The sequence below is a fragment of the Pristiophorus japonicus genome, chromosome 14, assembly GCF_044704955.1.
Source record: "Pristiophorus japonicus isolate sPriJap1 chromosome 14, sPriJap1.hap1, whole genome shotgun sequence".
Classification (NCBI taxonomy): domain Eukaryota; kingdom Metazoa; phylum Chordata; class Chondrichthyes; family Pristiophoridae; genus Pristiophorus; species Pristiophorus japonicus.
The window spans coordinates 71704215-71731882 of record NC_091990.1 but is presented as its reverse complement, the minus strand read 5'-3'; the positions used below and the strand labels follow the sequence as shown (position 1 = coordinate 71731882).

Genomic DNA, 27668 nt, shown 5'->3' with positions numbered 1-27668 from the left:
ACTTTTAGACTCCATCCCCCTTGCAATAAAGGCCAACATTCCATTTGCCATTCTCATTATTTTCACCCCATTTTAAGAAGGATGTGAAGGCCTTCGAGAGGGTGCAGAAAAGATTTAAGAGAATGGTTCCAGGGATGAGGCACTTCAGTTACGTGGATAGATTGGAGAAGCTGGGGTTGTTCTTCTTAGAGAAGAGAAGGTTGAGAGGAGATTTGATCGAGGTGTTCAAAATCATGAGGCATCTGGATAGAGTAGACCGAGAAGGGTCGAGAACCAGAGGACATAGATTTAAGGTGATTGGCAGAAGAACTAAAGGCGACATGAGGCAAAACTTCTTTACACTACGAGTGGTGAGGATCTGGAATGCACGGCCTGAGAGGGTGGTGGAGGCAGATTCAATCGTCGCTTTCAAAAGGGAATTGGATAAGTACCTGAAGGAAAAAAATGTGCAGGGTTCTGGGGAAAGAGCAGGGGAGTGAGAATCGATGAGGTGTTCTTGCACGGGCTCAACGGGCCGAATGGCCTCCTTCTGTGCTGTGACCATTCTCTGAATCATTCATTCTCTAAAAGTAACTCACCACAATGGACCCCCTCCCCACAGCGACCTGTCAATCACTGACACTCTGGCTGAGGACCCGCCCACGCCCCGCCCAAACTCCGCTTGCTATTGGCTGCAGGCCCGGGCTCTCCTGCATGTTTGATAAGGTGGGCGGTGCCAGCGGCTGTCAGTCAGCGCGCGAGCCGGCCGGCTTTGCTGCAGGAGTGCGGACCGGAGCGGGTAAATGGGAGGAGGGGAGGAGGAGGAGGGCCTGGGGGCTCCGGACACCTGGCCTCGTCCCGCCCTGCCCTCCGAGCCAGGGCCGGCGGTGCTACCCCAGGGCCGGGGATAACACCTGTCGTACGGGGGGAGGAGATAATACCTGTCGTACGGGGGATAGGGATAATACCTGCCATACGGGGGGAGGAGATAATACCTGTCGTACGGGGGGAGGAGATAATACCTGCCATACGGGGGGAGGAGATAATACCTGCCGTGCGGGGCGGGGGAGGGGATAATACCTGTCGTACCGGGGGAGAGGGGGATAATACCTGATGTGCGGGGCGGGGGAAGGGATAATACCTGCCGTACCGGGGGAGAGGGGAATAATACCTGCCGTACCGGGGAAGAGGGGGATAATACCTGCCGTACCGGGGGAGAGGGGGATAATACCTGCTGTACTGGGGGAGAGAGGGATAATACCTGCCGTACTGGAGGAGAGGGGGATAATACCTGCCGTACCGGGGGAGAGGGGGATAATACCTGTCGTACGGGGGGGGGAGGGGATAATACCTGTCGTACCGGGGGGGGGGGAGGGGATAATACCTGTCGTACCGGGGGGAGGGGAGGGGATAATACCTGTCGGGGGGGGGGGGAGGGGATAATACCTGTCATACCGGGGGGGGGGGAGGGGATAATACCTGTCATACCGGGGGGGGGAGGGGATAATACCTGTCGTACCGGGGTGGGGGGGATAATACCTGCTGTATGGAGGAGAGGGGGATAATACCTGCCGTACCGAGGGGGAGGGGATAATACCTGTCGTACCGGGGGGGGGAAAGGGGAATAATACCTGTCGTACCGGGGGGGGATAATACCTGTGTATGGGGGCGGAGGGGATAATACCTGTCGTACGGGAAGTGATAATACCGGCCAGTGAGGGGCAGGGGTTGGTGTGGGATATGATTATACAGTGAGATTGCACCGGGTGCAACTGGGATTACTCAGTATGCTGGGTTGTATGGTGAGATTACTGGGTGTAACTGGTTGCGGTACGAATGCAGTCAGCCTGTGTAGCGTTCTGGTCTGTGGTCAGTCCAGTAACCTTCCCCCATCACCACCAAGCTCTATAGTGCCCATTTCTTTGGACGTTACGAGTGCCCTTGGAGGTCCAAAATGGTGTCTGCAGCGGCACCGGATGCACGTTGGTGAGAGACTTACAGCACATGCAGTGACCGTCTGCCGGAAGTACGCAGAATAAACAGATTGTGATGTCAATCAGCGTGAAATCCTGAATTGACTCCAGCGCTGCTATTTTGGAGCTCAATGCTCCAGCTAGCACCCTTCTTAAGATCGCACTGCAGGACCACCCCCCCCCCCCCCCCAACCAGTGTTATTTAAAGGCATCATCACCGACTTGCAGGTTAGTTGCTGGTTGATTTCTACTGGCTGTTGCCATGATTCTACAAGTCTTTGGTGCTTTCGATAGTTGTTTCAAGTTGCTAAAGACTACAGGGAGTGGTGTGGCATGTGCTGAGGGAGTTTCCTTCACCACAGTACACTTGCTGACAGACATGGGTGTACAAGTAGGAATTGCCTTGGAAGACAGCCTGACTTGGCGAATGAACAGAGGTGACACAGAGCAGGGCATGCTGCTGGAAGTGGGAGGGGGAGAACATAAGACATGGAAGAGGGGTTAGGGCTCTCAGCAGGATGCTATATCTACCCAGGATGCTCAGGGAGCAATATTACTACTTGAACCTTTTTTTATTCGTCCCTGGGCTGTGGGTGCTGCTGGAAGGTCAGCATTTATTGCCCATCCCTCATTGCCCTTGAGAAGGTGGTGGTAAAAGCCGCCTTGAACAGCTGCAGTCCATGTGGTGACGATGTTCCCACAGTGTTAATAGGAAGGGAGTTGCAGGATTTTGACCCAGTGACGATGAAGGAACGGCGATATATTTCCAAGTCAGGGTGATGTGCGACTTGGAGGGCAACTTGCAGGTGGTGGTGTTTCCATGCGCCTGCTGACCACCTTCTTCTAGGTGGTAGAGGTCGCGGGTTTGGGAGGTGCTGTCGAAGAAGCCTTGGCAAGTTGCTGCAGTGCATCTTGTCGATGTTACACGCTGCAGCCATGGTGTGCTGGTGGTGGAGGGAGTGAATGTTTAAGGTGGTGGATGGGGTGCAAATCACACGGGCTGCTTTGACCTGGATGGTGTTGAGCTTTTATGTGTTGTTGGAGCTGCACTCATCCAGGCAAGTGGAAAGTATTCCATCACACTCCTGACTCTTGCTTTGTTGATGGTGGAAAGGCTTTGGGGAGTCACAAGGTGAGACACTTGCCGCAGAATACCCAGCCTCTGACCCGCCCTTGTTGCCATGTTATTTATGTGGCTGGTCCAGTTAAGTTTCTGGTCAATGGATGTTGATGGTGGGGATTCATTGATGATAATGCTGTTGAATGTTGAGGGGCGGTGGTTAAACTCTTGCTTGTTGGAGATAGTCATTGCCTGGCACTTGTGTGGCGTGAATGTTACTTGCCACTTATCAGCCCAATTCTGAATGTTGCCCAGGTCTTGCTGCATGCGGGCATGGACTGCTTCTTCATCTGAGGAGTTATGAATGGAATTGAACACTGCAATAATCAGCGAACATCCCTATTGCTGACCTTATGATAGAGGGAAGGTCATTGATGAAGCAGCTGAAGATGGTTGGGCCTAGGACACTGCCCTGAGGAACAACTGCAGCGATGTCCTGGGGCTATGATGATTGACCGCCAACAATCAAAACTATCTTTCTTTATGCTGGGTATGACTCCAGCCAGTGGAGAGTTTTCCCCCTGATTCTCATTGACTTCAGTTTTACTGGGGCTCCTTGATGCCACACTCGCCAAATGCTGCCTTGATGTCAAGGGCTGTCCCTCTCACTTCACCTCTGGAATTCAGGTCTTTTGTCCATGTTTGGACCAAAGCTGTAATGAGGTCTGGAGCCGAGTGGTCCTGGCGGAACCCAAACTGGGCATCGGTGAGCAGGTTTTTGGTGAGTAAGTGCCGCTTGATAGTGCGATCGACGACACCTTCCATCACTTTGCTAATGATTGAGAGTAGACTGATGGAGCGGTAATTGGCCGGATTGGATTTGTCCTTTTTGTGGACAGGACATATCTGAGCAGTTGTCCACATTGTCGGGTAGATGCCAGTGTTGAAGCTGTGCTGGAAGAGTTTGGCTGGTTAGTTCTGGAGCACCAGTCTTCGTCACAACAGCCGGGATATTGTCAGGACCCATATCCAGTGTGCTCAGCCTTTCTTGATATCACGTGGAGTGAATCGAATTGGCTGAAGACTGGCTTCCGTGATGGTGGGGTTCTCGGGAGGAGGCTGAGATGGATCATCCATTCAGCACTTCTGGCTGAAGGTGGTTACAAACTCTTCAGCCTTGTCTTTTTCACTTGTGTGCTGGGCTCCGCCATCTTTGAGGATGGGATGTTCATGGAGCTTCCTCTTGTTTGTTTAATTGTCCACCACCATTCACGACTGGATGTGGCAGGACTGAAGAGCTTTGATTTCATCCATTGATTGTGGGATCACTTTGCTCTGTCTATAACATACAGCTTCATAGCATCATAGAATGATTACAGCACAGAGGAAGGCCATTCTGCCGGTTGAGCCTGTGCCCACTCTGAGCTAGTCCCACTCCCCCGCCCTTTCCCCGTAGCCCTGCAAATTATTTCCTTTAGATACTTATCCAACTCCCTTTTGAAAGATAAGATTGAGTCTGCCTCCACCACCCTTTCAGGCAGTGCATTCCAGAACCCAACTACTCGCTGCGGGAAAAAAAGTTTTTTCTTAAACTCCTTTTGGTTCTTTTGCCAATCACCTTAAATCTGTGCCCTCTGGTTTAACGACGCTTCTGCCAAAGGGAACAGTTTCTCGCTATCTACGCTGTTTAGCATGCATGTAGTGCTGTAGCTTCCCCAGGTTGGCACCTCATTTTTAGGTACGCTTGGTGCTGTTCCTGGCATGCACTTGTGCACTCCTTATTGAACCAGGGTTGATCCCCTTGCTTGATGGAGATGGTAGAGTGAGGGATATGCCGGGCCACGAGGTTACAGATACAATTCTGCTGCAGCTGACCCACAGTGCCTCATGGACACTCAGTTTTGACCTGCTAGATCTGCTCTGAAACTATCCCATTTAGCCCGGTGATAGTGCCACGCAACACGATGGAAGATGTCATCAGTGTAAAGATGGGTCTTCATCTCTATAATGATCGTGTGGTGGTCACGGCTACCAATACTATCATGGACATGTGTACCTGCGACAGGTAGATTGAGGACAAGATCCAGCTTTGCGGGTGCCGGATCTCAACTCTGACAGGTACCACAGCGAAATGGATTCCACTCCCTCAACCTCCAGCTGTGACCATAGGCAACAAATCATGCAGGTAAATGCCCATAATGCCTTCATTCTGCATTTGAGCCACCCGGGCAAAGCAAAGGATGGCTTCCGGGCACCAAGGCTATTCGCTGATCTCATGGCTCATGGCTCATCACACATGTGGGCAGCACACATAGAACGAAAGCCATGCTGCCACACGAAATGTGATCGAGTAGATCATTGCCACGATGAAACAACGTTTCCGCTGTCTGGACTGCTCTGGAGGAGCCCTGCAGAACTCGGCAAAGTGGGTGTCAAGATTCGTGGTGGTCTGCTGCATGCTGGAAAATGGTGACATGATAGGTCCAAGTCAGCATGGATTTGTGAAAGGGAAATCATGCTTGACAAATCTTCTGGAATTTTTTGAGGATGTTTCCAGTAAAGTGGACAAAGGAGAACCAGTTGATGTGGTATATTTGGACTTTCAGAAGGCTTTCGACAAGGTCCCACACAAGAGATTAATGTGCAAAGTTAAAGCACATGGGATTGGGGGTAGTGTGCTGACGTGGATTGAGAACTGGTTGTCAGACAGGAAGCAAAGAGTAGGAGTAAACGGGTACTTTTCAGAATGGCAGGCAGTGACTAGTGGAGTGCCGCAAGGTTCTGTGCTGGGGCCCCAGCTGTTTACATTGTACATTAATGATTTAGACGAGGGGATTAAATGTAGTATCTCCAAATTTGCGGATGACACTAAGTTGGGTGGCAGTGTGAGCTGCGAGGAGGATGCTATGAGGCTGCAGAGTGACTTGGATAGGTTAGGTGAGTGGGCAAATGCATGGCAGATGAAGTATAATGTGGATAAATGTGAGGTTATCCACTTTGGTGGTAAAAACAGAGAGACAGACTATTATCTGAATGGTGACAGATTAGGTAAAGGGAAGGTGCAACGAGACCTGGGTGTCATGGTACATCAGTCATTGAAGGTTAGCATGCAGGTACAGCAGGCGGTTAAGAAAGCAAATGGCATGTTGGCCTTCATAGCGAGGGGATTTGAATACAGGGGCAGGGAGGTGTTGCTACAGTTGTACAGGGCCTTGGTGAGGCCACACCTGGAGTATTGTGTACAGTTTTGGTCTCCTAACTTGAGGAAGGACATTCTTGCTATTGAGGGAGTTCAGCGAAGGTTCACCAGACTGATTCCCGGGATGGAGGGACTGACCTATCAAGAAAGATTGGATCAACTGGGCTTGTATTCACTGGAGTTCAGAAGAATGAGAGGGGACCTCATAGAAACGTTTAAAATTCTGACGGGTTTAGACAGGTTAGATGCAGAAAGAATGTTCCCAATGTTGGGGAAGTCCAGAACCAGGGGTCACAGTCTGAGGATAAGGGGTAAGCCATTTAGGACCGAGATGAGGAGAAACTTCTTCACCCAGAGAGTGGTGAACCTGTGGAATTCTCTACCACAGAAAGTAGTTGAGGCCAATTCACTAAATATATTCAAAAGGGAGTTAGATGAAGTCCTTACTACTCGGGGGATCAAGGGGTATGGCGAGAAAGCAGGAAGGGGGTACTGAAGTTTCATGTTCAGCCATGAACTCATTGAATGGCGGTGCAGGCTAGAAGGGCTGAATGGCCTGCTCCTGCACCTATTTTCTATGTCTATGTTTCTATGCTGCACAACCTCTCCATCATGAGGGCACAGCCCTTGCCACCAGCTATACAATGAGCCACTGAGGAGCAGGAGCTTGAGGAAGGGAGGAGACAATGTAGAAGGCCCCTTTCTGGCTGGGCTGTCCGTGAAGAATTCATCCGAGTGCAATACGAGTAAATGCAACCCCAGTTCCCCATTGACCGACAGCCTCAGACCGTGCGTTACTGAGCATCACGGCGTCCGCTTGGCCACAATGCAAAAATAAAAGCCAACACAAAATAAGCATTCCAGACCACATTTATAAATGAAATCCTGCCATATTGCATCCAAACATAAACTAATCACCCTTGTGCGTTCCCTTAGTGCCTGTCTTCCATGTTCTTTGCCTGTCCTAGTGCTCCTACGCAGCTGGTAGAAGGCAGATGGTCTTGGAAGACCACCTCGAGCAGCTCTCGGCCAAGAAGGCCCAGCTGTGGACTGCACCACCTTGGCACGGGGGGCTGGCTGACGGATAAGGGCACTGGCTGGGGTGGAAGGACGACTGCTGTTATCCTGAGCGAGGATGGCAGGTTTATGCTCCATGCAGCCACTGCTATTCCATGGGGCAGCGCCTCAGCAATCCTAGTAATTTTTAGAGGACAGATTTCTGGACTTGTGGGACATCCTGCAAGCCCCTTTGAACACTGGAATCCAGAGCCAGTCTGAGCCTACATGGCAACAAGCTGACATTGCACGATAGCAGTCTGAGCTTCCACTGCATCACTCAGAGATTGAGTAGTTGCTACTTATGCTGCAAGAGAGGGATGTGTGTCGGTGAGTGTCAGCAATCTATTTGGGTGATGTGGCTGCCATGGTTGAATAGCTGGCAGTGTGCAAGCTGTGAGTGTGAGACTTGCAACTGTGTTAAGTGTGAAGAGGAGGTGCCGCTATAAATGTTGAGTATCTGTCCTGATTGATAGTGATTGTGGTGGGTGAGTGATGGGCTCGTGATGTATTGCACAGTTGCTGAGGCTAGTGGTGCAATTGGTGGGATATGGCATTTGAAGATGTATTCACCGACCTTGACCACTCGTGTGAGATCATTGAATTTTTTGCAGCACCCCATCCAGGTCCTCCAGGCTTGACTCCTGACATTGTCCACCACGGCTATCTGCTCCTACTGCCTTCTGAAAGTTTGGATTGCCTCCTGACCATCTGGATGCAGCCCATCTCTCCTCCTTTCCACCTCCTCCTTTCCACCTCCTCCACCAAGGCCTCCAGTGCAGCGTCAAAACCTTGGAGCCCGCTCTCTCCTATGTTGTGCCATTATTGAGTGTTTCCCAGGCCAGAACCTGTTGTAGAATGACTACCACCACCTGATCCAGCCACCTTTTGAGGTTTGGGCTGGCTTTAAGTGGTGCTAACCTCTCGCTGTTTTGGACCACTGCTGATGGGTACAGCCAGTCAACAGCGTGGTTAGTGCTGGCTGCATGCTACGATCATGGAAATGAGCAGGGGGCACAAAGTTGGCCTGCAGCCTGTATCACATTGAACGGGCACGGGTCAATTGCGCATCGCGATCCCAGTGCTCTTTTTCGGGGGGGCTATCTAATTTAGCCCCCGTTGTCTGCTTCCAATTAATGGATGCAGCCCAGTTAAACTGCGGCACTGGGGATTACCAGTAACCTGGACCACTGGTTGCTACAGTCCCTTGCTGATCTATCCTGTGTCTCCGAGCTTGTTTTGTTCTGCGAGGTGATTCTCAGGAAGGTTCCTGGTTACCGGGGCCTTGCGTCCTCCACCTGAATACTCTAAGTGGGTGGGGAAGCGGTGGTACCCAGGGTGGTGCAGGGTCTCTTTGGGTGAGGGGAACAGGCACTGTCCTAACCCTGCCTGTGTTCCTCGTTGTCTGCGGGGAGGGAGAGTGGGTGCAGGTGTAGTTTTGAGAGCCTACGAGCTGTCATTTCTCGTGGGTGGATAATCGCTGACAGACCTCGAACACCGGCTCTGGCGAGCGTGGACGGGACAGTGGGAACGATAAAGGGTGTGGAAACGGGACTCGCTGACTCTGCCAGGCCCACCCTCGCACCCCCTGGCTGCAGCATTCTCTGCCCACACTGATGGCGAAGTTGGCACATGGTTTGTTTGTAACCACTGTTGAATTGCCTACAATGGCAGGCTGGCAGACTCCCCTTTTACCCTGGGTCTTCTCAATGCAGTTCGAATAACTCCAGTTACTTTCTGAAGGCCTCCCTTGTCCCCGCCAGCCCTCTGCCTGCCCTGCACTCTCAGTTTTCTTTGCAAGCTGCAACATTTTCAATGTGCCTCTCCCGGCTAGAGAACTGCTGAAACACAGAAGCTGGTATTAATTGTCAGCTGGCCTTTGTCGTGAGCTTTCTGTCCCGTGTTCCACTTTCTATCTTTATCAGACAATATCCTTTCAGCAGAACTAAAAAGGGGTGGGGTGAACGTGCTGGAATCATGCAGCACATCCGCCCATATCTGTGAAGGTCAGGTGGAGTTTGAACTGGTCCGGCTGAGGCTGTTTATGTTCATTCTGGGACTGAATCAGAGCAGGTGGGTAGAGGAATCGGATACCTGCAGCTAAACCCCAGTGAGGTCAGTACTGTTTGCCACTGACAGCTTTCATGCATCCAGCATCTTAACCCTGTCTCATCAAGGATCCAGATTCTGAAACATTAAGGTCTTTTCTGTATCGGTCTCTCTGCCAGTCTCTCTCTCTCTCTGCCTGTTTGTCTCTCTCTCTGCCTGTTTGTCTCTCTCTCTGCCTGTTTGTCTTTCTCTCTGCCTGTTCATCTCTCTCTCTCTCTCTGCCTGTTTGTCTCTCTCTCTCTCTCTCTCTTGCTGCCTGTCGGTCTCTCTCTCTCTCTGTGCTCTCTCTCTCTCTCTCTCTCTCTCACTGTGCTCTCTCTCTCTCTCTCTCTCGGTGCTCTCTCTCTCTGTCTCTCTTTCACTGTGCTCGCTCTCACTCTCTCTCTCTCTCTCTCTCTCTCTCACTGTGCTCTCTCTCCCTCTTATTTCCCATTGTACCCCAGATACTGTTGGATGTGATGTGCCTTTCTGTATTAATTTCACTGTCAGTTGAAGTGCGTGAGGGTTTAGTGGGAGCTAGTACTGGGGTGAGATGAAGCCAACCAATTCTGCTATGACGTGCTCTTTCTCTTGGCAAGTCTCCTGTATATAAGAGGCAGTGTATTTCGAGCTTCCTGTTGGAACTGCTGAGGAGCATCCTGTTGGTGAGCCCTCAGCTGATGAGAGTCCTGTATTCAGCCCGGTGACGGAGACCTGGTCTTTATGCATCCGCTTTGTTTAGCTGTGAATTGTGGACATAAAAGGCATTTTTTGTGTTCTTGAACTGCAGGAAGATACAGCCGATGGTTCCCGCGAGAGAGAGTTGTTTGTCAACGCCGTTACTGTGCCCTAATTATCCTTGAATGCGAAGAGAGGCTTTCTGCAGAACCTTAATCTCGAGCTTTTGGTAAGTATGTATATCCTCCCTCCGCTCTCACCACAGGCTGCACTCTGCTGCCCTGACTTTTCACCTACTTTCTCCGGCAAGTGATTACGACATTGGTTGGGAGGAGGGGCGAGGGTTTGTTGTGTTCTGGGCCGAGTGTATCGCAGAACAAAAAGCAGCGATGCCAAGTCGGCCCCCTGCCGTATTGCAACCTGCCACTTTCTGTATATATACAGGAGCACAATGCACTGGAGCCCACTCCTAAAGCCCACGCTGGCTCCTTTAACATGTCATTTACAGTAAAAGAACCAGAAGCGAGATGAGGAGAAATGTTTTCCGCAGTGAGTTGTAATGATCTGGCATGCATTACCTGAAAGCACGTTGGAAGCAAATTCAATAATAACTTTCAAACGGGAATTGTATAAATACTTGAAGGGCAAGCAATTGCATGGCTCTGAACCGGCACAGGCGATGGACAGTATGTCCTCCTGTGCTGTATCATTCTATTATTCTATAATGAAACCTGGCTCCGATATAACTCCAACGTTTCGCTTGTGGCGAGATAACAGGGCTGTTGCTTACAGTTGATGCCGTTGCAGCACTAACATACTTGGCCTGGGATACGCGAGTGCAGGTTTCATTATTGCAGAACTTGGTAACATATTGCCAGACCCAAGCACAACAACTTCAGCCAGGAGGCTTTGAGTCAGATTGTTTTCTTTACAGTCCTGCACTCGACTTGCAGGAAACTACATTGGTACAGTGTTCTCGACACGCCCCAGGGCAAGTACAGCATGGGTTAGATACAGAGTAAAGCTCCCTCTACACTGTCCCATCAACACTCCCAGGGCAGGTACAGTCTAGATTTAAACGTGGTGTGTTGTGCCTCCGTGTAAACACCGAAACCTGTTTTGAACCTGATTAGAGTGTCCGCCTGCTCCCCTAGGTGGGCTGTGCTGAGGTGGGGGTTTAGTGATAGTGGTGCAATTTGGGTCATTCATGACCCTCCTCCCTCGTGGAAGGATGAAGAGCAACCCTTTGATCTGCTACAAAGTGTATAAGAACATAAGAAATAGGAGCAGGAGTAGGCTGTACGGCCCCTTGAGCCTGCTCCGCCATTCAATAAGATCATGGCTGATCTGATCATGGACTCAGCTCCACTTCCCTGCCCGCTCCCCATAAACCCCTTATCTCCTTATCGTTCAAGAAGCTGTCTATTTCTGTCTTAAATTTATTCAATGTCCCAGCTTCCATAGCTCTCTGAGGCAGCGAATTCCACAAATTTACAACCCTCTGAGGGAAGAAATTTCTCCTCATCTTAGTTTTAAATGGGCAGCCCCTTATTCTAAGATCGTGCCCTCTAGTTCGAGTCTCCCCCATCAGTGGAAATATCCTCTCTCCATCCACCTTGTCAAACCTCCTCATAATCTTATACATCTCAATCAGATCACTTCTCATTCTTCTGAATTTCAATGAGTAGAGGCCCAACCTACTCAACCTTTCCTCATAAGTCAACCCCCTCATCTCTGGAATCAACCTATTGAACCTCCTCTGAACTGCCTCCAAAGCAAGTATATCATTTCGTAAATATGGAAACCAAAACTGCACACAGTATTCCAGGTGTGACCTCAGCAATACCCTGTAGAACTGTAGCAAGACTTACCTGCTTTTATACTCCATCCTCTTTGCAATAAAGGCCAAGATTCCATTGGCCTTCCTGATCACTTGCTGTACCTGCATACTATCCTTTTGTGTTCCATGCACAAGTACCCCCAGGTCCCGCTGTACTGCGGCACTTTGCAATTTTTCTCCATTTAAATAATAACTTGCTCTTTGATTTTTTTCTGCCAAAGTGCATGACCTCGCACTTTCCAACATTATGCTCCCATCTGCCAAAGATGTGTCCTTGGTTGCTGTATATTTACCAGGCCCAGAACGGTAGGTTGTTGAACCTGTTGTTTGGATCTGTACCTGTTTTTAAAGCTCTATTCTGTCTTTGTGGTTGTTGTGAACAAAGGAAATTTAAACCAAAACAGTTAACACTATGTTGGAATGGTGGACTGTGGCATGTCATCCCAAGATTCTCACCAAGTGTCACATCCATGCACTGCTTTCGGTCTTCCAGTGTTTGGGGTGTTCCCTTAGCTAGGTGGGAGGGGACATTTTTCCTCGCTCGCTAAATGATCCATTATGACGAGGAAGGACCTTGGTCCAATTGATCTCATCCTCTCAGATTAACAACCCTACTGACTTCCCAGTGGCCTTTCTGAATCCACCGTTCTGGGCTTAGCTCTCCTCCTGGCAACCTCTTCCAGTCTCTGTGAACAGATGCTTCCTGACATCGGTTCTAAACTTGCCCTTCACAACCTGACCTTGCCCACTTGCCCTGCCACCTCAGGTATCAGAAAGGTTCCTTTCAGGTTTCCTTGCTGTATCCCCGCTGTCTTTACTATAGGTCGCAAAAGTCCCGCCCACTATCTGTGATAGGCCCCTCAACGGTCACCCCTGACCACCGCGCCCCCCCCCCCCCCATCTGTATCGGACCTCTCGAAAGGTCCCCCTGTCTGTGACGGGGAGGCCCCTCCGAGGTCCCCCTGTCTGTAACGAACCCCTCCGAGGTCTTCTCTGAATTGTCTCGGTTTGTTTGGGGTTGCAATTGTCTAGTTGATTGCCACGTTCCCTCTAAGCTGCACAGCTGTGTAGCTCTCTACCCATTCCACACAGCCCGGGACCGGCGCTTCCAATGTTCAATTAAGCGCATGCGCGAAACTGTGAATGGGATGTGTAACCCCTTTAAGGGGCCCCCGCAACCAAAAAAAATAGAAGAAACATTGTCACATCTCTTCCCTCTGGCAGTCGGGATCAGCCTTGCTGCTTTGTTCAGCTTTAGCTCCAGGGCCTAAATGGCTTCCTTATCAGAGTGCCAGCAGTGAAAGTGTTGAGAAACCTTTCTTGATTTGCCTTGGCTTCCTGCTCCCTTTCTGTCGTGGATTGAATGACCGTGAAAGTTTGTTTATTTGCTCTTTGCCTGAATGTGATTGTCCCTCTTGGGAACAGGAAGCCGAGGTAATGATATGTGATGGTTCCACGTGAGCTATTGGCTGCTGCCTGGACCGAGCTTGTTATATGACTTGAGCTTCTTCAGTGTTAATAGTAGCTGTCAGCAAACGCTTTGGTCCCTGGTTGGTGGAGAATGATATAACTTAGGGTGAGCGAGTGCACGAGCGGATTGCATCCAAATGTCCCAACATACAGCGGACTTTGGAGTCAGTAAACAGCAGGAAGGACACCGGCAGCGTGTTCAGGGTTGGTGACAGTGTGGAGTTTACTCTCCCAACGCCAAGGAGCATATTTGCATTGGGAAGGGTGCAGAGCAGAGAGATTAGACTTGAACTTCTTGACACTGTGATTATCTGTGATTTATGGCTTCAGGGAACACGATGAGAAAATAAAATCCCAGGTGGCGGTTCTGTTTGGCTGGGCATTCTCTCTTAAAAGGAGCTTTGTCTCCCATCGAGCAGCTTTTCAGTCGCACAGCCCTGCGAGGTGACGCCGGCAGTGTCTGTCATGCCACCAGACAAAACAAACACAGCCCGTCCGTGTACTAAAACCTGTGGTAGCGTTGTGAAAATTCACCATGGCAGAGCATTTATCAGCTGCACCTTGGTGACGGTGGAGGGTGCTCGCCCGACTGTGCTGATGGGATCTTTGCAGAGGCTTCCCGTCCATCTGGGTTACCGGTTTCTGGCTGTTGGATTTTGTTGCGAAGAGTTCATGCTTTATTCAGCGGTTCGATGGTTAACAGATTCTGTAGCACAGCGAGGGGTTCACCCACTTATCCTTGTGTCTTTCCGTCTACTTTCGGATCAGCTGTCCCATTTATAAGTTGTAGCTTGCCTCTGCCACCTTCTCTGATGATGCACATACCTCGATGACTGGTACAAATATACTGTAAAATATTAGTGTGGGTCCATGATAAGGTACAGTGTCCATGGGCTGTGAAAGGAATTAATTGGGTGGGTGGAGTCCATGATATTGAGCCGGTGATGAAGGAATACCGACCGATGCATGTCACGGCAGGATGGTGGTACGTACCTTGGACAGGAACTCTGAGGTGATGGGGTTCTCGCAGCATTGCTGCTGTTGTCCATCTCAGTGGTAGAGGTAGCAGGAGAAAGTAACAATAGTTGGTTGCAGCATTGTATCTTGTAGATGGTACATGCTGCAGCCACAGTGTGCCGATGGTGGAGGAGGTGGGTATTGAGTCCAGTGGATCTGATCAAACAAACTGCGCAGTCCTGGATGGTGCTGAGCTTCTTGATGCACCATTTTAGGGAAATGGTGAGCATTCCCTCACACTTCTTACTTGAGCTTTGTAGATGGGGAGAGGCTTTGAGGGGTCAGGAGGTGAACCGTGTGTTACAGAGTACACGATCTCTGCCCTAATCCTGTCGACACAGTCTGATTCAGCATCTGGTCAATTGTGACCCGATGTGAGGGACTTGGCGAAGGTCAAGGGAGATGTTTGGACTTTTCCTTGTTCTAGATGGTCATTTCCATTTCTGTAACTCAACAGTAACTGCCATTTGTCAGTTCAGGCATGGATGTTTTCAGCTGGGATGGGCTGCTTCATTATCAGAGAAGTTGGAAATGGAACTGAAAACTCTCGAACAATCTCACTCCTGTATTGTGGAGGGAAAATCTGCGATGAAGCAACTGAAGATGGTTGAACCTAGGACACTGCCCTGACAAACGCCTGCAGTTGATGTCAGATCACTGGCATTCAACAACCACAACTATCTTCCTTTGTGTCAGATGTGACTCCAACCACGAAAGGGTTTCACTTTTTGACTTCCTTGGCGCCGTACGTGGTCGAATGTTGCCTTGGTGTTGAGAGTAGCTATTCTTGCCTTTCCACTGGTATTCAGCTCTGACATCCTTGTCTGGATCAAGTTTGTGATGAGGTGTGTAGCTGAATGGTTCTGGCGAACTGTAACTGATCGTCGATAAGTAGGTTATTTTTTTTTAAATTCGTTCAAGGTCCACATTTATTGCCCATCCCTTGTCCTTGGACTGCTGGGTGAATGCTGTATCTGTGGGAGTGTATCCCTGACCCTCACTGTTGGGAGTCATATTCCTGGATTTCTCTGCGTGTGAGGGTGGGGCAAGGGCCGGACAATCTCCCCTTTCAGTCAAATTGCTTCTGATGGTATTGTCGGCTGGATTTGGAGCGGAGAAGTAGCCGCGCTCTAACCTCGGCTGATCTTCCTGGTTGAAGGTTATTGACCACAGTGGGTAAAATCAGTGGGAGTGCATTGAAGAACAATGAGGAGCTCCTGTGGTGCCCCATGTTTGATATGCTGAGTACAGTATAACGGTGGATGGATACATCTGGGGAGGGGATTGCTGATTGGTTAGAGGTTGTACTATAACCTTTGAAAGCCTGAAGATTAGAAGGAACGGGGAGGTGGGGGGGCGGGGAGTGGGGAAGAGAGTTGGAGGTGTGTGGGGGGGAGGAGGAGGAGGAGGAGTGAAGAGAGGAGGAGGAGGAGGAGTGAAGAGAGGAGGAGGAGGCGTGTAGAAACAGAAGAGGGCAGAGGGAAGTGCCGGCGTTGTCTGCCAACGTGGGCGGGGGAGGGGGGGGGGGGGTGTGTGTTATGGAAGTTAGGCAAAATACATGTGTGAGTCGACTGCTGCTCGTTGAAGCACGTGATTGATTTGGGTAACTGTCCAGTCCCATAATGTGGAACATTTACCCTTGCCTTGATACCAACTCCTCATCGGGAATGCTGAATAAATCTGGAGACGGAAGTGGGACATGCTGTCCCAGCTCATTGTGCTTTGAGATGGTATTCAGTCACTTTCTTGGCATTCGCTGTCCTACTTTCCACAGTGTAATGAATCCCATCTGAGTATCTGATTCTATAAACGGCAGGTCTTTGTGTTCTGCTGTTCTGTTCTCTGTGCATTTTAATACTTCAATCTGCTCTGGAGCGTAAGTGGAGCAGGAGAACAGAAAAGGGCCGAGACCCCCGTTCACTGATACTTCTTGCTAACTTCCCCTGTCCGCCCCGCCCCTGCTCTCTCACCTTGCCCTGCTTCCCCACCCCCCATTCCTGCACCTCTCTTTTCCCCCCCCCTCACCTTCCCCAACCCCCCCCCACCGTTCACTGACCTCTCCTCTTGCCCCCCCCGCCTCCGCACTCTCACCCCCCCCCCCCCGCCCCTGCACCTCTCGCTCGCTCACCCGCCCCTGCTCCCCTTTCCCTGCCCGCCCAGTGGATAGGAGAAGTGCCATTGTTCATCAAGACTGTTATCTCACTGTGTGTTTCTCTTTCAGTGCAGATTTGACCACCAGAGATGGCAGAAGCCCATCAGGCTGTGGCATTTCAGTTCACGGTCACCCCAGATGGGATCGACTTGCTCCTGAGCCATGAGGCCCTGAAGCAGGTCTACCTATCAGGCCTCCGTTCGTGGAAGAAACGGTTTCGACGGTACAAGGTGAGTCCCAGCATGCTCGTGTCTTTGGACAGTTGGTCTAAAGCTGGTCAGGGGGTCCAAGCGATACTGAATGAGCTGCGGTGAAGAAACACTATAGGAATACAAGTTCGGTGGGGAGAGGGATTATTTGAAGTGTAGTTAATCTTTGCTGAGTGGTGAGTTATTTTCTTTCTCTCCCCAGAATGGTATCCTGACCGGGGTTTACCCTGCCAGCCCTTCCAGCTGGCTCTTTGTGGTGGTAGCAGTGATCGCAACGATGTACGCAAGGGTTGATCCCTCCTTGGGAATGATCGAGAAAATCAGGGGCCATCTGCCTACCAAGTACGTGGTAAAATACTTGGGGACAGCTAGTTTTTCCCGATATAAAGTGCTGAGTGTTATTTGCTGTGACGTCAATCTCTCTCTTTTTCTGGCAGTGGTTACCTGTCCAATCAAAGCGAGAGTATCCTGAGTGGGCTACTCTTTGGCACGGGGCTGTGGGTCTCCCTGGTCTTCACTATGCGCCAGACGCTCAAGTTGCTCTTGTCCTACCACGGCTGGATGTTTGTTCAGCACGGCAAACCGCCCGCCAGCGTCAAGCTCTGGATGGTGAGTCTGATCCTTCTTCAGGCCGGAGTCATCAAGCTGGGGGAGAGGGGAGGCGGTTTCTTCATGTCTGCATAATATCTGGTTTTATCTGTTCAAATGGGTTGATAATTTCTCCTCCGGGGCAGCCTCCTGCTCTGTGTCTGCGAATCTAAGGCGCCAATACATACAGTGTGGCATCACAGCACTTTCTGCATTGCTAGTTGGAAGCTGGAGAGGATTCTGGGTGCTGAAACCAACCAAAAGTGAAGTGCACATACGAAGGCCCTGGAGCAGGAGGCCAGGGGCTTTGAGGAATTTTGCTTTTAATGGTGATCAGAGAAACCCAAAGGCCGCAGGTATATCTTTCTAAGCGGTGGAGGTCAGGGTTGGATGGCGGTGCTTGTTTGGTGCGGGGTCTGTTATTGGGTTTGGGTCTGTTGTTGGGTTGGTTTTGGGGCGGGTCTGTTGTTGGGTTGGTTTTGGGGCGGGTCTGTTGTTGGGTTGGTTTTGGGGCGGGTCTGTTGTTGGGTTGGTTTTGGGGCGGGTCTGTTGTTGGGTTGGGTTTGGGTGCGGGTCTGTTGTTGGGTTGGGTTTGGGTGCGGGTCTGTTGGGTTGGGTTTGGGGTGGGTCTGTTGTTTGGTTGGGTTTGGGTGCGGGTCTGTTGGGTTGGGTTTGGGTCTGTTGTTGGGTTGGGTTTGGGTCTGTTGTTGGGTTTGGGTCTGTTGTTGGGTTGGGTTTGGGTCTGTTGTTGGGTTGGGTTTGGGTCTGTTGTTGGGTTGGGTTTGGGTCTGTTGTTGGGTTGGGTTTGGGGCGGGTCTGTTGGGTTGGGTTTGGGTCTGTTGTTGGGTTGGGTTTGGGTGTGGGTCTGTTGGGTTGGGTTTGGGTGTGGGTCTGTTGGGTTGGGTTTGGGTCTGTTGTTGGGTTGGGTTTGGGTCTGTTGTTGGGTTGGGTTTGGGTCTGTTGTTGGGTTGGGTTTGGGTCTTGTTGGGTTGGGTTTGGGTCTGTTGGGTTGTGTTTGGATGCGGATCTGTTGGGTTGGGTTTGGGTGCGGGTCTGTTGTTGGGTTTGGGGCGGGTCTTTTGTTGGGTTGGGTTTGGGGCGGGTCTGTTGGGTTGGGTTTGGGTCTATTGTTGGGTTGGGTTTGGGGCGGGTCTGTTGGGTTTGGGTGCGGGTCTTTTGTTGGGTTGGGTTTGGGTCTTTTGTTGGGTTGGGTTTGGGGCGGGTATGTTGGGTTGGGTTTTGGTGCAGGTCTGTTGTTGGGTTTGGGTGCAGGTCTGTTGGGTTGGGTGTGGGTCTGTTGGGTTGGGTTTGGGTGCGGGTCTGTTGTTGGGTTTGGGGCGGGTCTGTTGTTGGGTTGGGTTTGGATGTGGGTCTGTTGTTGGGTTTGGGGCGGGTGGGTTGGGTTGGGTTTGGGGCGGGTCTGCTGTTGGGTTGGGTTTGGGGCGAGTCTGTTGGGTTGGGTTTGGATGCGGGTGGGTTGGGTTTGGATGCGGGTCTGTTGGGTTTGGGGTGGGTCTGTTGTTGGGTTGGGTTTGGATGCGGGTCTGTTGGGTTTGGGGGTGGGTCTGTTGGGTTGGGTTTGGATGCGGGTCTGTTGTTGGGTTGGGTTTGGGTCTGTTGGGTTGGGTTTGGATGCGGGTCTGTTGTTGGGTTGGGTTTGGATGCGGGTCTGTTGATGGGTTGGGTTTGGTACGGGGCTCCTGTTGCGTTTCCTTGCACTCATTACTGAACATTTGTTGTCCTGCCCCCTCGCAGTTGATGGTGAAGATCTTCTCTGGCCGCAAACCGCTGATGTTCAGTTTCCAGACATCTCTCCCCAGATTACCAGTGCCGGCTGTAAAGGACACGATGAGGAAGGTACGTGGGACCATGGGGCTGCTCTGCAGGGATGCACAGGGAGGGAGTGATTGCTAGGCAACACAGTATTTTTACATAGTTTTCAACGCTGCAGATCTGAGGTTCGGTAAATCCCAAGGCTTCTGAACGATCGTATGTGCTAGGAGCTTGTTTCAGCCCCTCAAAGACTGACGTCACTGGACAAGTGTGATCATGACTCACCCCTCATCTACTGTGGAAGTTTCCACGAAGATCAGCCTTCCTGTAACTGGACTCTGAAGCTCACACTCTGCACACGGTCAAAACTAAATTTTTGAAGATGTATAAAAAGCTTTACTCTGTTTCTAACCCCGTGTTGTACCTGCTCTGGGAGTGTTTGATGGACAGTGTAGAGGGAGCTTTACTCTGTATCTAACCCGTGCTGTACCTTCCCTGGGAGTGTTTGATGGGACCATGTAGAGGGAACTTTACTCTATATCTAACTCGTGCTGCACTTGCCCTGGGAGCTCCCTCTACACTATCCAAGGAAGCTGATGTTTTGAGTCATTGCTCACTGAGCCCCCAACCGTTCTCTTTGTCCTTTCCTCAGTACTGTGAATAATTAGCTGCACCTAGTGTTGACCTTTGCTGCAAGGCACCCCCTACCTGTGTTTGCGAGTGGGAGTGTATTCTACCTTATGTATTCTGTCTGCTCCTTAGCTGTCAGGATTTAATTTGGCTTTATGGTCTGGTGCCCAGATAGATGTTGACACTTGAGGTGTCACACAGCTCATGCCCCTGATTGTTGCTTGATATCACAGAAGTTTACAGTTCGGTAGGAGGCCATTCCGTCTATCCTAACTCTTTGCTAGAGCAATCCAAAACTGATTGCAGCGTCCCGCTATCGAAAAAAAAGGAATATCCATCAGGCAGATGCTTGAATCTGAGTCACGCTGCATTAGATCGTGGTGTGAATGGGGGTCGATGCGATTCACTTTTTTTTTACTCCCTCTAGTACCTGGAGTCCGTGCGGCCACTTCTGGATGACGAGCAGTTCAAGCGAATGCAGGCCCTGGCTCATGGCTTTGAGCTGAAGGAGGGACCAAGGCTTCAGTGGTATCTAAAGCTCAAATCCTGGTGGGCCACAAATTACGTGAGTAAACTCATCGTGTTGCGAAGAAGACGACTGTGGGTGTGAGGGTCAGACTTAGTTGATTTCAATTTGACCTAGACTCAGCAGCCAGGTGACCGAGCTTGAGATGCAGTCACTCGGCGATTGTCCGTTCGTGGGGATCTCGGTGCTGTGCAGATTCTCCGCCAGCCTCTAGTTGGAGCTCCATGCATGGGAGGGCTGGATTCACAGCTCTGCCGCCTGGACGAAGAGCACCTTCTGCCTGACCGTACTCCCCCTGAAGGAGTCTGAGGCCATACTGTACTGAGAGATTGCAGCTGTGAAGGGTGCTGCTCAACTATCAATGTCCCTACCAAGAGCTGAAGAAACTCTCTTACTCTTTCTCTTTCACCATTCTCACTCACACACTCATTCTCTCTTTTGCCCTCGCTACTTTTTCTCTCTTTCTCTCCTTTCTTTCTTTCTTTCTTTCTTTCTTTTTCTTTCTTTCTTTCTTTCTTTCTTTCTTTCTTTCTTTCTTTCTTTCTTTCTTTCTTTCTTTCTTTCTTTCTTTCTTTCTTTCTTTCTTTCTTTCTTTCTTTCTTTCTTTCTTTCTTTCTTTCTCTCTTTCTTTCTCTCTTTCTCTCTTTCTCTCTTTCTCTCTTTCTTCTCTTTCTCTCTTTCTCTCTTTCTCTCTTTCTTTCTTTCTCTCTCTCTTTCTTTCTCTCGCTCTCGCTCTCGCTCTTTCTTTCTTTCTTTCTTTCTTTCTCTCTCTCTCTCTCTCTCTCTCTTTCTTTCTTTCTTTCTTTCTTTCTTTCTTTCTTTCTTTCTTTTTCTCTCTCTCTCTTTCTTTCTTTCTTTCTTTCTTTCTTTCTTTCTTTCTTTCTTTCTTTCTTTCTTTTTCTCTCTCTCTCTCTTTTCTTTCTTTCTTTCTCTTTCTTTCTCTTTCTTTCTCTTTCTTTCTTTCTTTCTTTTTCTTTTTTCTTTCTTTCTTTCTTTCTTTCTTTCTTTCTTTCTTTCTTTCTTTCTTTCTTTCTTTCTCTCTCTCTCTCTCTCTCTCTCTTTCTTTCTTTCTTTCTTTCTTTCTTTCTTTCTTTCTTTCTTTCTCTCTCTCTCTCTCTCTCTCTCTCTCTCTCTCTCTCTCTCTCTCTCTCTCTCTCTCTCTCTCTTTTTCCTCTCTCTCTTCCTCCCACCGCCCCCCACCCTCCCTACCCCTGGCCACTGTTTTTATAGCTTGTGCAGAATGAATCTTTCGTTTTATTCGACTGATTACGGCTTAAACAGAATATTCAACTTTAAAATTAAACTACATTGTGATTGTCCGAGGGCTGGAGTCTTGTGATCCTCAGGCCCTGCTGGAAGTACATGTAAAGATGCCATCTGTTGACAAGGGCCAACTTGGCAATGCTGCCTCCTGTGATTGGATAGCCCCAATTGTATTTTCTGTCCAGATCTGAAGAATAGCCATTTGGGTGTCTGCAGTACTGTCCTCTCTTTCCCCCCCGCCCGCCTCCACCCTTATCAGTCAGCACCCTCAGACTCGGGGGTCGGAGGAGAGGTACCTGGGGCTGGTCAGTGTCTGTGGAACTGCACTGCACCCCGTGGTCAGGGATGAGTTACCTGGGGCTGGTTAGTGTCTGTGGAAGTGCACTGCACCCCGGGGTCAGGGGTGAATTTTCAAGTGTGTACCTTAATATGTGGAGATGTCTGGGATTGGCTTGGTTTGATTGGATTGTGGTCCATCACACAGGTCAGTGACTGGTGGGAGGAGTACGTCTACCTGCGCGGACGTGGGCCCATCATGGTGAACAGCAATTATTACGCAATGGTGAGTAGGGCAGCCCAGCTGCACTTCCAGTTCAGCCTTCCGGGTCGGGTTGGGATTGTGCTCACTTCTGAGGGGAGTGGGGGTTGGGGGAGGTGTGTATCAGGGGCGGGGGCGTGGTGCGGTGTGCGTCAGGGTTGGGGGTGTCTTGGCTGCACCGAACCAAATTAGGAGGGATGGTCAAAGATGTGGGTTTAATGGAGGATGGGGAAGTGCAGACAAGGGGTCTTTCGGAAGGGAAATCTAGAATGTGGGGTCTTGGTGACGATATCACAGTATCGGTGATCTTGGTGATGGAGAGGATATGGGGCCGGAAGCTTGGCTCGGGGTCAAATAGGACAAGATTGAGAGGTCTGAATCAAGCTGAGACCGTTGCCAGGGAGAGGGATGGAGTCAGTGGCTATGGATCGGAGTTTGTGGCGGTGTCCGAAGACAATGGCTTCGGTCTTCCCAATATTTAACTGGAGGAAATTGCGGCTCATTCAAGACTGGGTGTTGGACAAGCAGTCGGACAGTTCAGAGACAGTGGAGGGGTGGAGAGAGGTTTTGGTCATCAGCGCACATGTGGAATCTGACATTGTGTTTTTGGATGATGTCGCCAAGGGGCAGCATGTAGATGGGAAATAGGAGGGGGCCAAGGATAGATCCTTGGGGGACACCAGAGGTTACGTTGTGGGAGCAGGAAGAGAAGCCATTGCAAGGGAGAACTGAATAGATCAGAACGGAACCAGGCGAGGGCAGTTCCATCCAGCTTGAAGACAGAGGAGTTGGAGGAGGATGGTGAGGTCATTTGAGGTCTGGAAGGACACGGAAGGACAGTTTCCCACGGTCACAGGATGTCATTTGTTCTTATGTGCTGTGGCAGAGGCGGAAACCTGATTGGAGAGAATCAAACATAGACTTGTGGGAAAGGTGGGCACGAATTTGGGAGACGACAACATGTTTGACTTTTGAGTGGAAAGGGAGGTTGCAGAGGGGAGTGTGTCTGGGACACACACACTGCCCAGTCGTGCCCCAGTAACTGTGGCTCTATTTACTGGGTAACACTGGGTGTTTTTTCAGGATTATCTGTACATTAGTCCAACGCGGCAACAGGCGGCTCGAGCTGGGAACACCATCCATGCCATGTTGCTCTACCGGCGCAAACTGGACCGTGAGAAATCCGCCCTGTACGTATACTCCAACCCTCTCTCTCTATATCTATGTCTCTCAATCTCTCTTTCCTCAATCCACCCTTTCGGTTCTCTCTTTCCCCCCCCCCCCGCCCTTTCCATCTCTCTTTCCCCCCCCCTTTCCATCTCTCTTCCCCCCCCCCCCCCCCCCCCCCCCTCCCTCTCCTCTCTCCCCCCCCCTTTCCATCTCTCTTCTCCCCCCCCCCTTTCCATCTCTCTCTCCCCCCCCCCTTCCATCTCTCTCTCCCCCCCCCCCCTTTCCATCTCTCTCTCCCCCCCCCCTTTCCATCTCTCTCTCCCCCCCCCTTTCCATCTCTCTCTCCCCCCCCCTTTCCATCTCTCTCCCCCCCCCTTTCCATCTCTCTCCCCCCCCCTTTCCATCTCTCTCCCCCCCCCCCTTTCCATCTCTCTCCCCCCCCCCTTTCCATCTCTCTCTCCCCCCCCTTTCCATCTCTCTCTCCCCCCCCTTTCCATCTCTCTCTCTCCCCCCCCTTTCCATCTCTCTCCTCCCCCCCTTCCATCTCTCTCCTCCCCCCCTTTCCATCTCTCTCCTCCCCCCCTTTCCATCTCTCTCCTCCCCCCCTTTCCATCTCTCTCCTCCCCCCCTTTCCATCTCTCTCCTCCCCCCCTTTCCATCTCTCTCCTCCCCCCCTTTCCATCTCTCTCCTCCCCCCCTTTCCATCTCTCTCTCCCCCCCTTTCCATCTCTCTCTCCCCCCTTTTCCATCTCTCTCTCCCCCCCTTTCCATCTCTCTCTCCCCCCCCATTCCATCTCTCTCTCCCCCCCCATTCCATCTCTCTCTCCCCCCCATTCCATCTCTCTCTCCCCCCCCTTTCCATCTCTCTCTCCCCCCCTTTCCATCTCTCTCTCCCCCCCTTTCCATCTCTCTCTCCCCCCCCTTTCCATCTCTCTCTTCCCCCCCCCCCTTTCCATCTCTCTCTCCCCCCCCCCTTTCCATCTCTCTCCCCCCCCTTTCGCATCTCTCTTCCCCCCCTTTCGCATCTCTCTTCCCCCCCTTTCGCATCTCTCTTCCCCCCCTTTCGCATCTCTCTCCCCCCCCCTTTCGCATCTCTCTCCCCCCCCCTTTCGCATCTCTCTTCCCCCCCCTTTCGCATCTCTCTCCCCCCCCTTTCGCATCTCTCTCCCCCCCCTTTCGCATCTCTCTCCCCCCCCCCCTTTCGCATCTCTCTCCCCCCCTTTCGCATCTCTCTCCCCCCCTTTCGCATCTCTCTCCCCCCCCCTTTCGCATCTCTCTTCCCCCCCCCCTTCGCATCTCTCTTTCCCTCCCCCCCTTTCGCATCTCTCTTTCCCTCCCCCCCTTTCGCATCTCTCTTCCCTCCCCCCCTTTCGCATCTCTCTTCCCTCCCCCCCTTTCGCATCTCTCTTCCCTCCCCCCCTTTCGCATCTCTCTTCCCTCCCCCCCTTTCGCATCTCTCTTCCCTCCCCCCCCTTTCGCATCTCTCTTCCCTCCCCCCCTTTCGCATCTCTCTTCCCTCCCCCCCTTTCGCATCTCTCTTCCCTCCCCCCCTTTCGCATCTCTCTTCCCTCCCCCCCTTCGCATCTCTCTTCCCTCCCCCCCCTTTCGCATCTCTCTTCCCTCCCCCCCCCTTTCGCATCTCTCTTCCCCCCCCCCCCCTCTCCCTTTCCTTGCCCGCTCTTCTCTTAACCCCGCCCCCATCCCTGAGTGTTTGTGTGGAATATTCTACATTTAATGCTAATTAAAACACTAGAATGACAGCTGAGGATGTCAGGTGAGTTTGTTCGGAGGTGGAAGAGCTCGGGTGCAGACATGGCACATATACGTGCACACACAAAACTGCGTGACACTATACTGTATCTCTACTGATGTGAATCCAGCTCCCTCACACTGTCACTCAGTAGCCCCTCTCCCCCAGCGCCCTGTCTTACTGACTGTATCTGTACTGATGTTAATCCAGCTCCCTCACACTGTCACTCAGTAGCCCCTCTCCCCCAGCGCCCTGTGTTACTGACTGTATCTGTACTGATGTTAATCCAGCTCCCTCACACTGTCACTCAGTAACCCCTCTCCTCCAGCGCCCTGTGTTACTGACTGTATCTCTACTGATGTTAATCCAGCTCATAAGAAATAGGAACAGGAGTCGACCATACGGCCCCTTGAGCCTGCTCCGCCATTGAATACGATCATGGCTGATCCGATCATGGTCTCGGGTCCACTTCCCTGCCCGCTCCCCATAACCCATTATCTCCTTATTGAGCTCCCTCACACTGTCAGTCAGGAACCCTTCTCCCCCAACGCCCTGTGTTATGACTGTTAATCCAGCTCCTTCTCACTATCACTCAGTAACTCCTCCCCCCAGTATTACTACCTTTCAAACGCCCCCAGGGCAGGTACAGCATGGGGTTAGATACAGAGTAAAGCTCCCACTGCACTGTGCCATCAAACACTCCCAGGGCAGATACACCACGGGTTAGATAAATAGTAAAGCTCCCCCTACACTGTCCCATCAACACTCCCAGGGCAGGTACAGCACGGGGATAGATACAGAGTAAAATGCAGAATGTCAACTGCGTATGACAGTGTTTAACTTTCCATGATTTCATAATTTTTTTTAACCCTGTCTGATTTTTCTGCCTCCTTTTTCTGTGTTTCTTCCTCTTCCTCCTTTTCCCCACCCTCCCTTTCTGAAATTGGAATCTCCCCCTTCCCTCCTCCCTCTCTTTCCCCCCCCCCCCCCCCCAATGTCCCCGTGTTATTGGGGGGCACTGCTGGTGTGACATAGATTTACCTGATGGAATCTGCAGTTCCTCTCTGCTCCGCGCAGTTTGAGTGGCTGTTTAACACGACCCGCATCCCCGGCCAGCATTCAGGTAAGGGGGCCGGAGTGGGGGAGGGGGCGGGGGTGTCGACACTAACACCAAGCACCCGCAGTGGGGGGGTGGAGCATCTGTCTCCTCGGAGACCCCCTTCCCCACCTCGCATGGTGTATCCCTGCTCGTCTCAGCGGCTGAAGGTGAGCCTGGCCGGGGAGGTGGGGGGGAGGGGGATGGGGGTAAGCTTTTTCTTTGATTTGATAAGATTCTGGACCTCGTGAGGACTGGTGCATCCAAATGGTGTCCCTGTGCATCGCCACCTCAAATCCTGTTCCTGCGAAGGGATTTGTGTAAATGCCTGTCTTGTTTGTGGGCTGCTGGTGTTGTCTTACTGTCTGTGTGTCTGTGTATCTGGATGTATATAACCTCCCCTCCTCTTCTCTCAATCTCTTTCTCTCCCCACCCCACTCCCATGTTGTGGACACTGTGCTTGTGTGCTATCTCCATGTAATTCATCCCCCCCCCCCCACCCCAACTTCCCTCCCTCCCCCCCCCCCCCCCCAACTTCCCACCCTCCCCCCCCCCCCCCCAACTTCCCTCCCTCCCCCCCCCCCCCAACTTCCCTCCCTCCCTCCCTCCCCCCCCCCCCCAACTTCCCTCCCTCCCTCCCCCCCCCCCCAACTTCCCTCCCTCCCTCCCCCCCCCCCCCAACTTCCCTCCCTCCCCCCCCCCCAACTTCCCTCCCTCCCCCCCCCCCAACTTCCCTCCCTCCCCCCCCCAACTCCTCCCTCCCTCCCCCCCCAACTTCCCTCCCTCCCCCCCCCCCCAACTTCCCTCCCTCCCCCCCCCCCAACTTCCCTCCCCTCCCCCCCCCAACTTCCCTCCCTCCCCCCCCCCAACTTCCCTCCCTCCCCCCCCCCAACTTCCCTCCCTCCCCCCCCCCCAACTTCCCTCCCTCCCCCCCCCCCAACTTCCCTCCCTCCCCCCCCCCCAACTTCCCTCCCTCCCCCCCCCCAACTTCCCTCCCTCCCCCCCCCCCCCCTCCCCCCCCCCAACTTCCCTCCCTCCCTCCCCCCCCCCAACTTCTCTCCCTCCCCCCCCCCAACTTCTCTCCCTCCCCCCCCCCCCAACTTCTCTCCCTCCCCCCCCCCAACTTCTCTCCCTCCCCCTCCCCCCCCCCCCAACTTCTCTCCCTCCCCCCCCCCCAACTTCTCTCCCCCTCCCCCCCCCAACTTCTCTCCCTCCCCCCCCCAACTTCTCTCCCTCCCCCCCCAACTTCTCTCCCCTCCCCCCCCAACTTCTCTCCCTCCCCCCCCCAACTTCTCTCCCTCCCCCCCAACTTCTCTCCCTCCCCCCCCAACTTCTCTCCCTCCCCCCCCAACTTCTCTCCCTCCCCCCCCAACTTCTCTCCCTCCCCCCCCAACTTCTCTCCCTCCCCCCCCAACTTCTCTCCCTCCCCCCCCAACTTCTCTCCCTCCCCCCCCAACTTCTCTCCCTCCCCCCCCAACTTCTCTCCCTCCCCCCCCAACTTCTCTCCCTCCCCCCCCAACTTCTCTCCCTCCCCCCCCCAACTTCTCTCCCTCCCCCCCCAACTTCTCTCCCTCCCCCCCCAACTTCTCTCCCTCCCCCCCCAACTTCTCTCC

At 52.0% G+C, this 27668-nt stretch overlaps 1 protein-coding gene across 1 annotated transcript in view; it reads left to right on the top strand.

Moving 5' to 3' along the window:
* LOC139279606 (carnitine O-palmitoyltransferase 1, liver isoform-like) overlaps positions 1 to 26379 on the top strand; it is a 36937-nt gene extending 10558 nt beyond the window's left edge. The window contains exons 2-11 of the mRNA XM_070898723.1: positions 10146 to 10262; positions 16582 to 16742; positions 16924 to 17063; positions 17159 to 17330; positions 19065 to 19166; positions 20140 to 20277; positions 21986 to 22063; positions 23123 to 23323; positions 26037 to 26225; positions 26308 to 26379. Coding sequence (XP_070754824.1) covers positions 16602 to 16742; positions 16924 to 17063; positions 17159 to 17330; positions 19065 to 19166; positions 20140 to 20277; positions 21986 to 22063; positions 23123 to 23323; positions 26037 to 26225; positions 26308 to 26379 — 1233 coding nt within the window. The 5' untranslated portion in view covers positions 10146 to 10262; positions 16582 to 16601. The remainder of the gene's footprint in view (positions 1 to 10145; positions 10263 to 16581; positions 16743 to 16923; positions 17064 to 17158; positions 17331 to 19064; positions 19167 to 20139; positions 20278 to 21985; positions 22064 to 23122; positions 23324 to 26036; positions 26226 to 26307) is intronic.
* The last annotated feature ends 1289 nt before the right edge of the window (positions 26380 to 27668 follow it).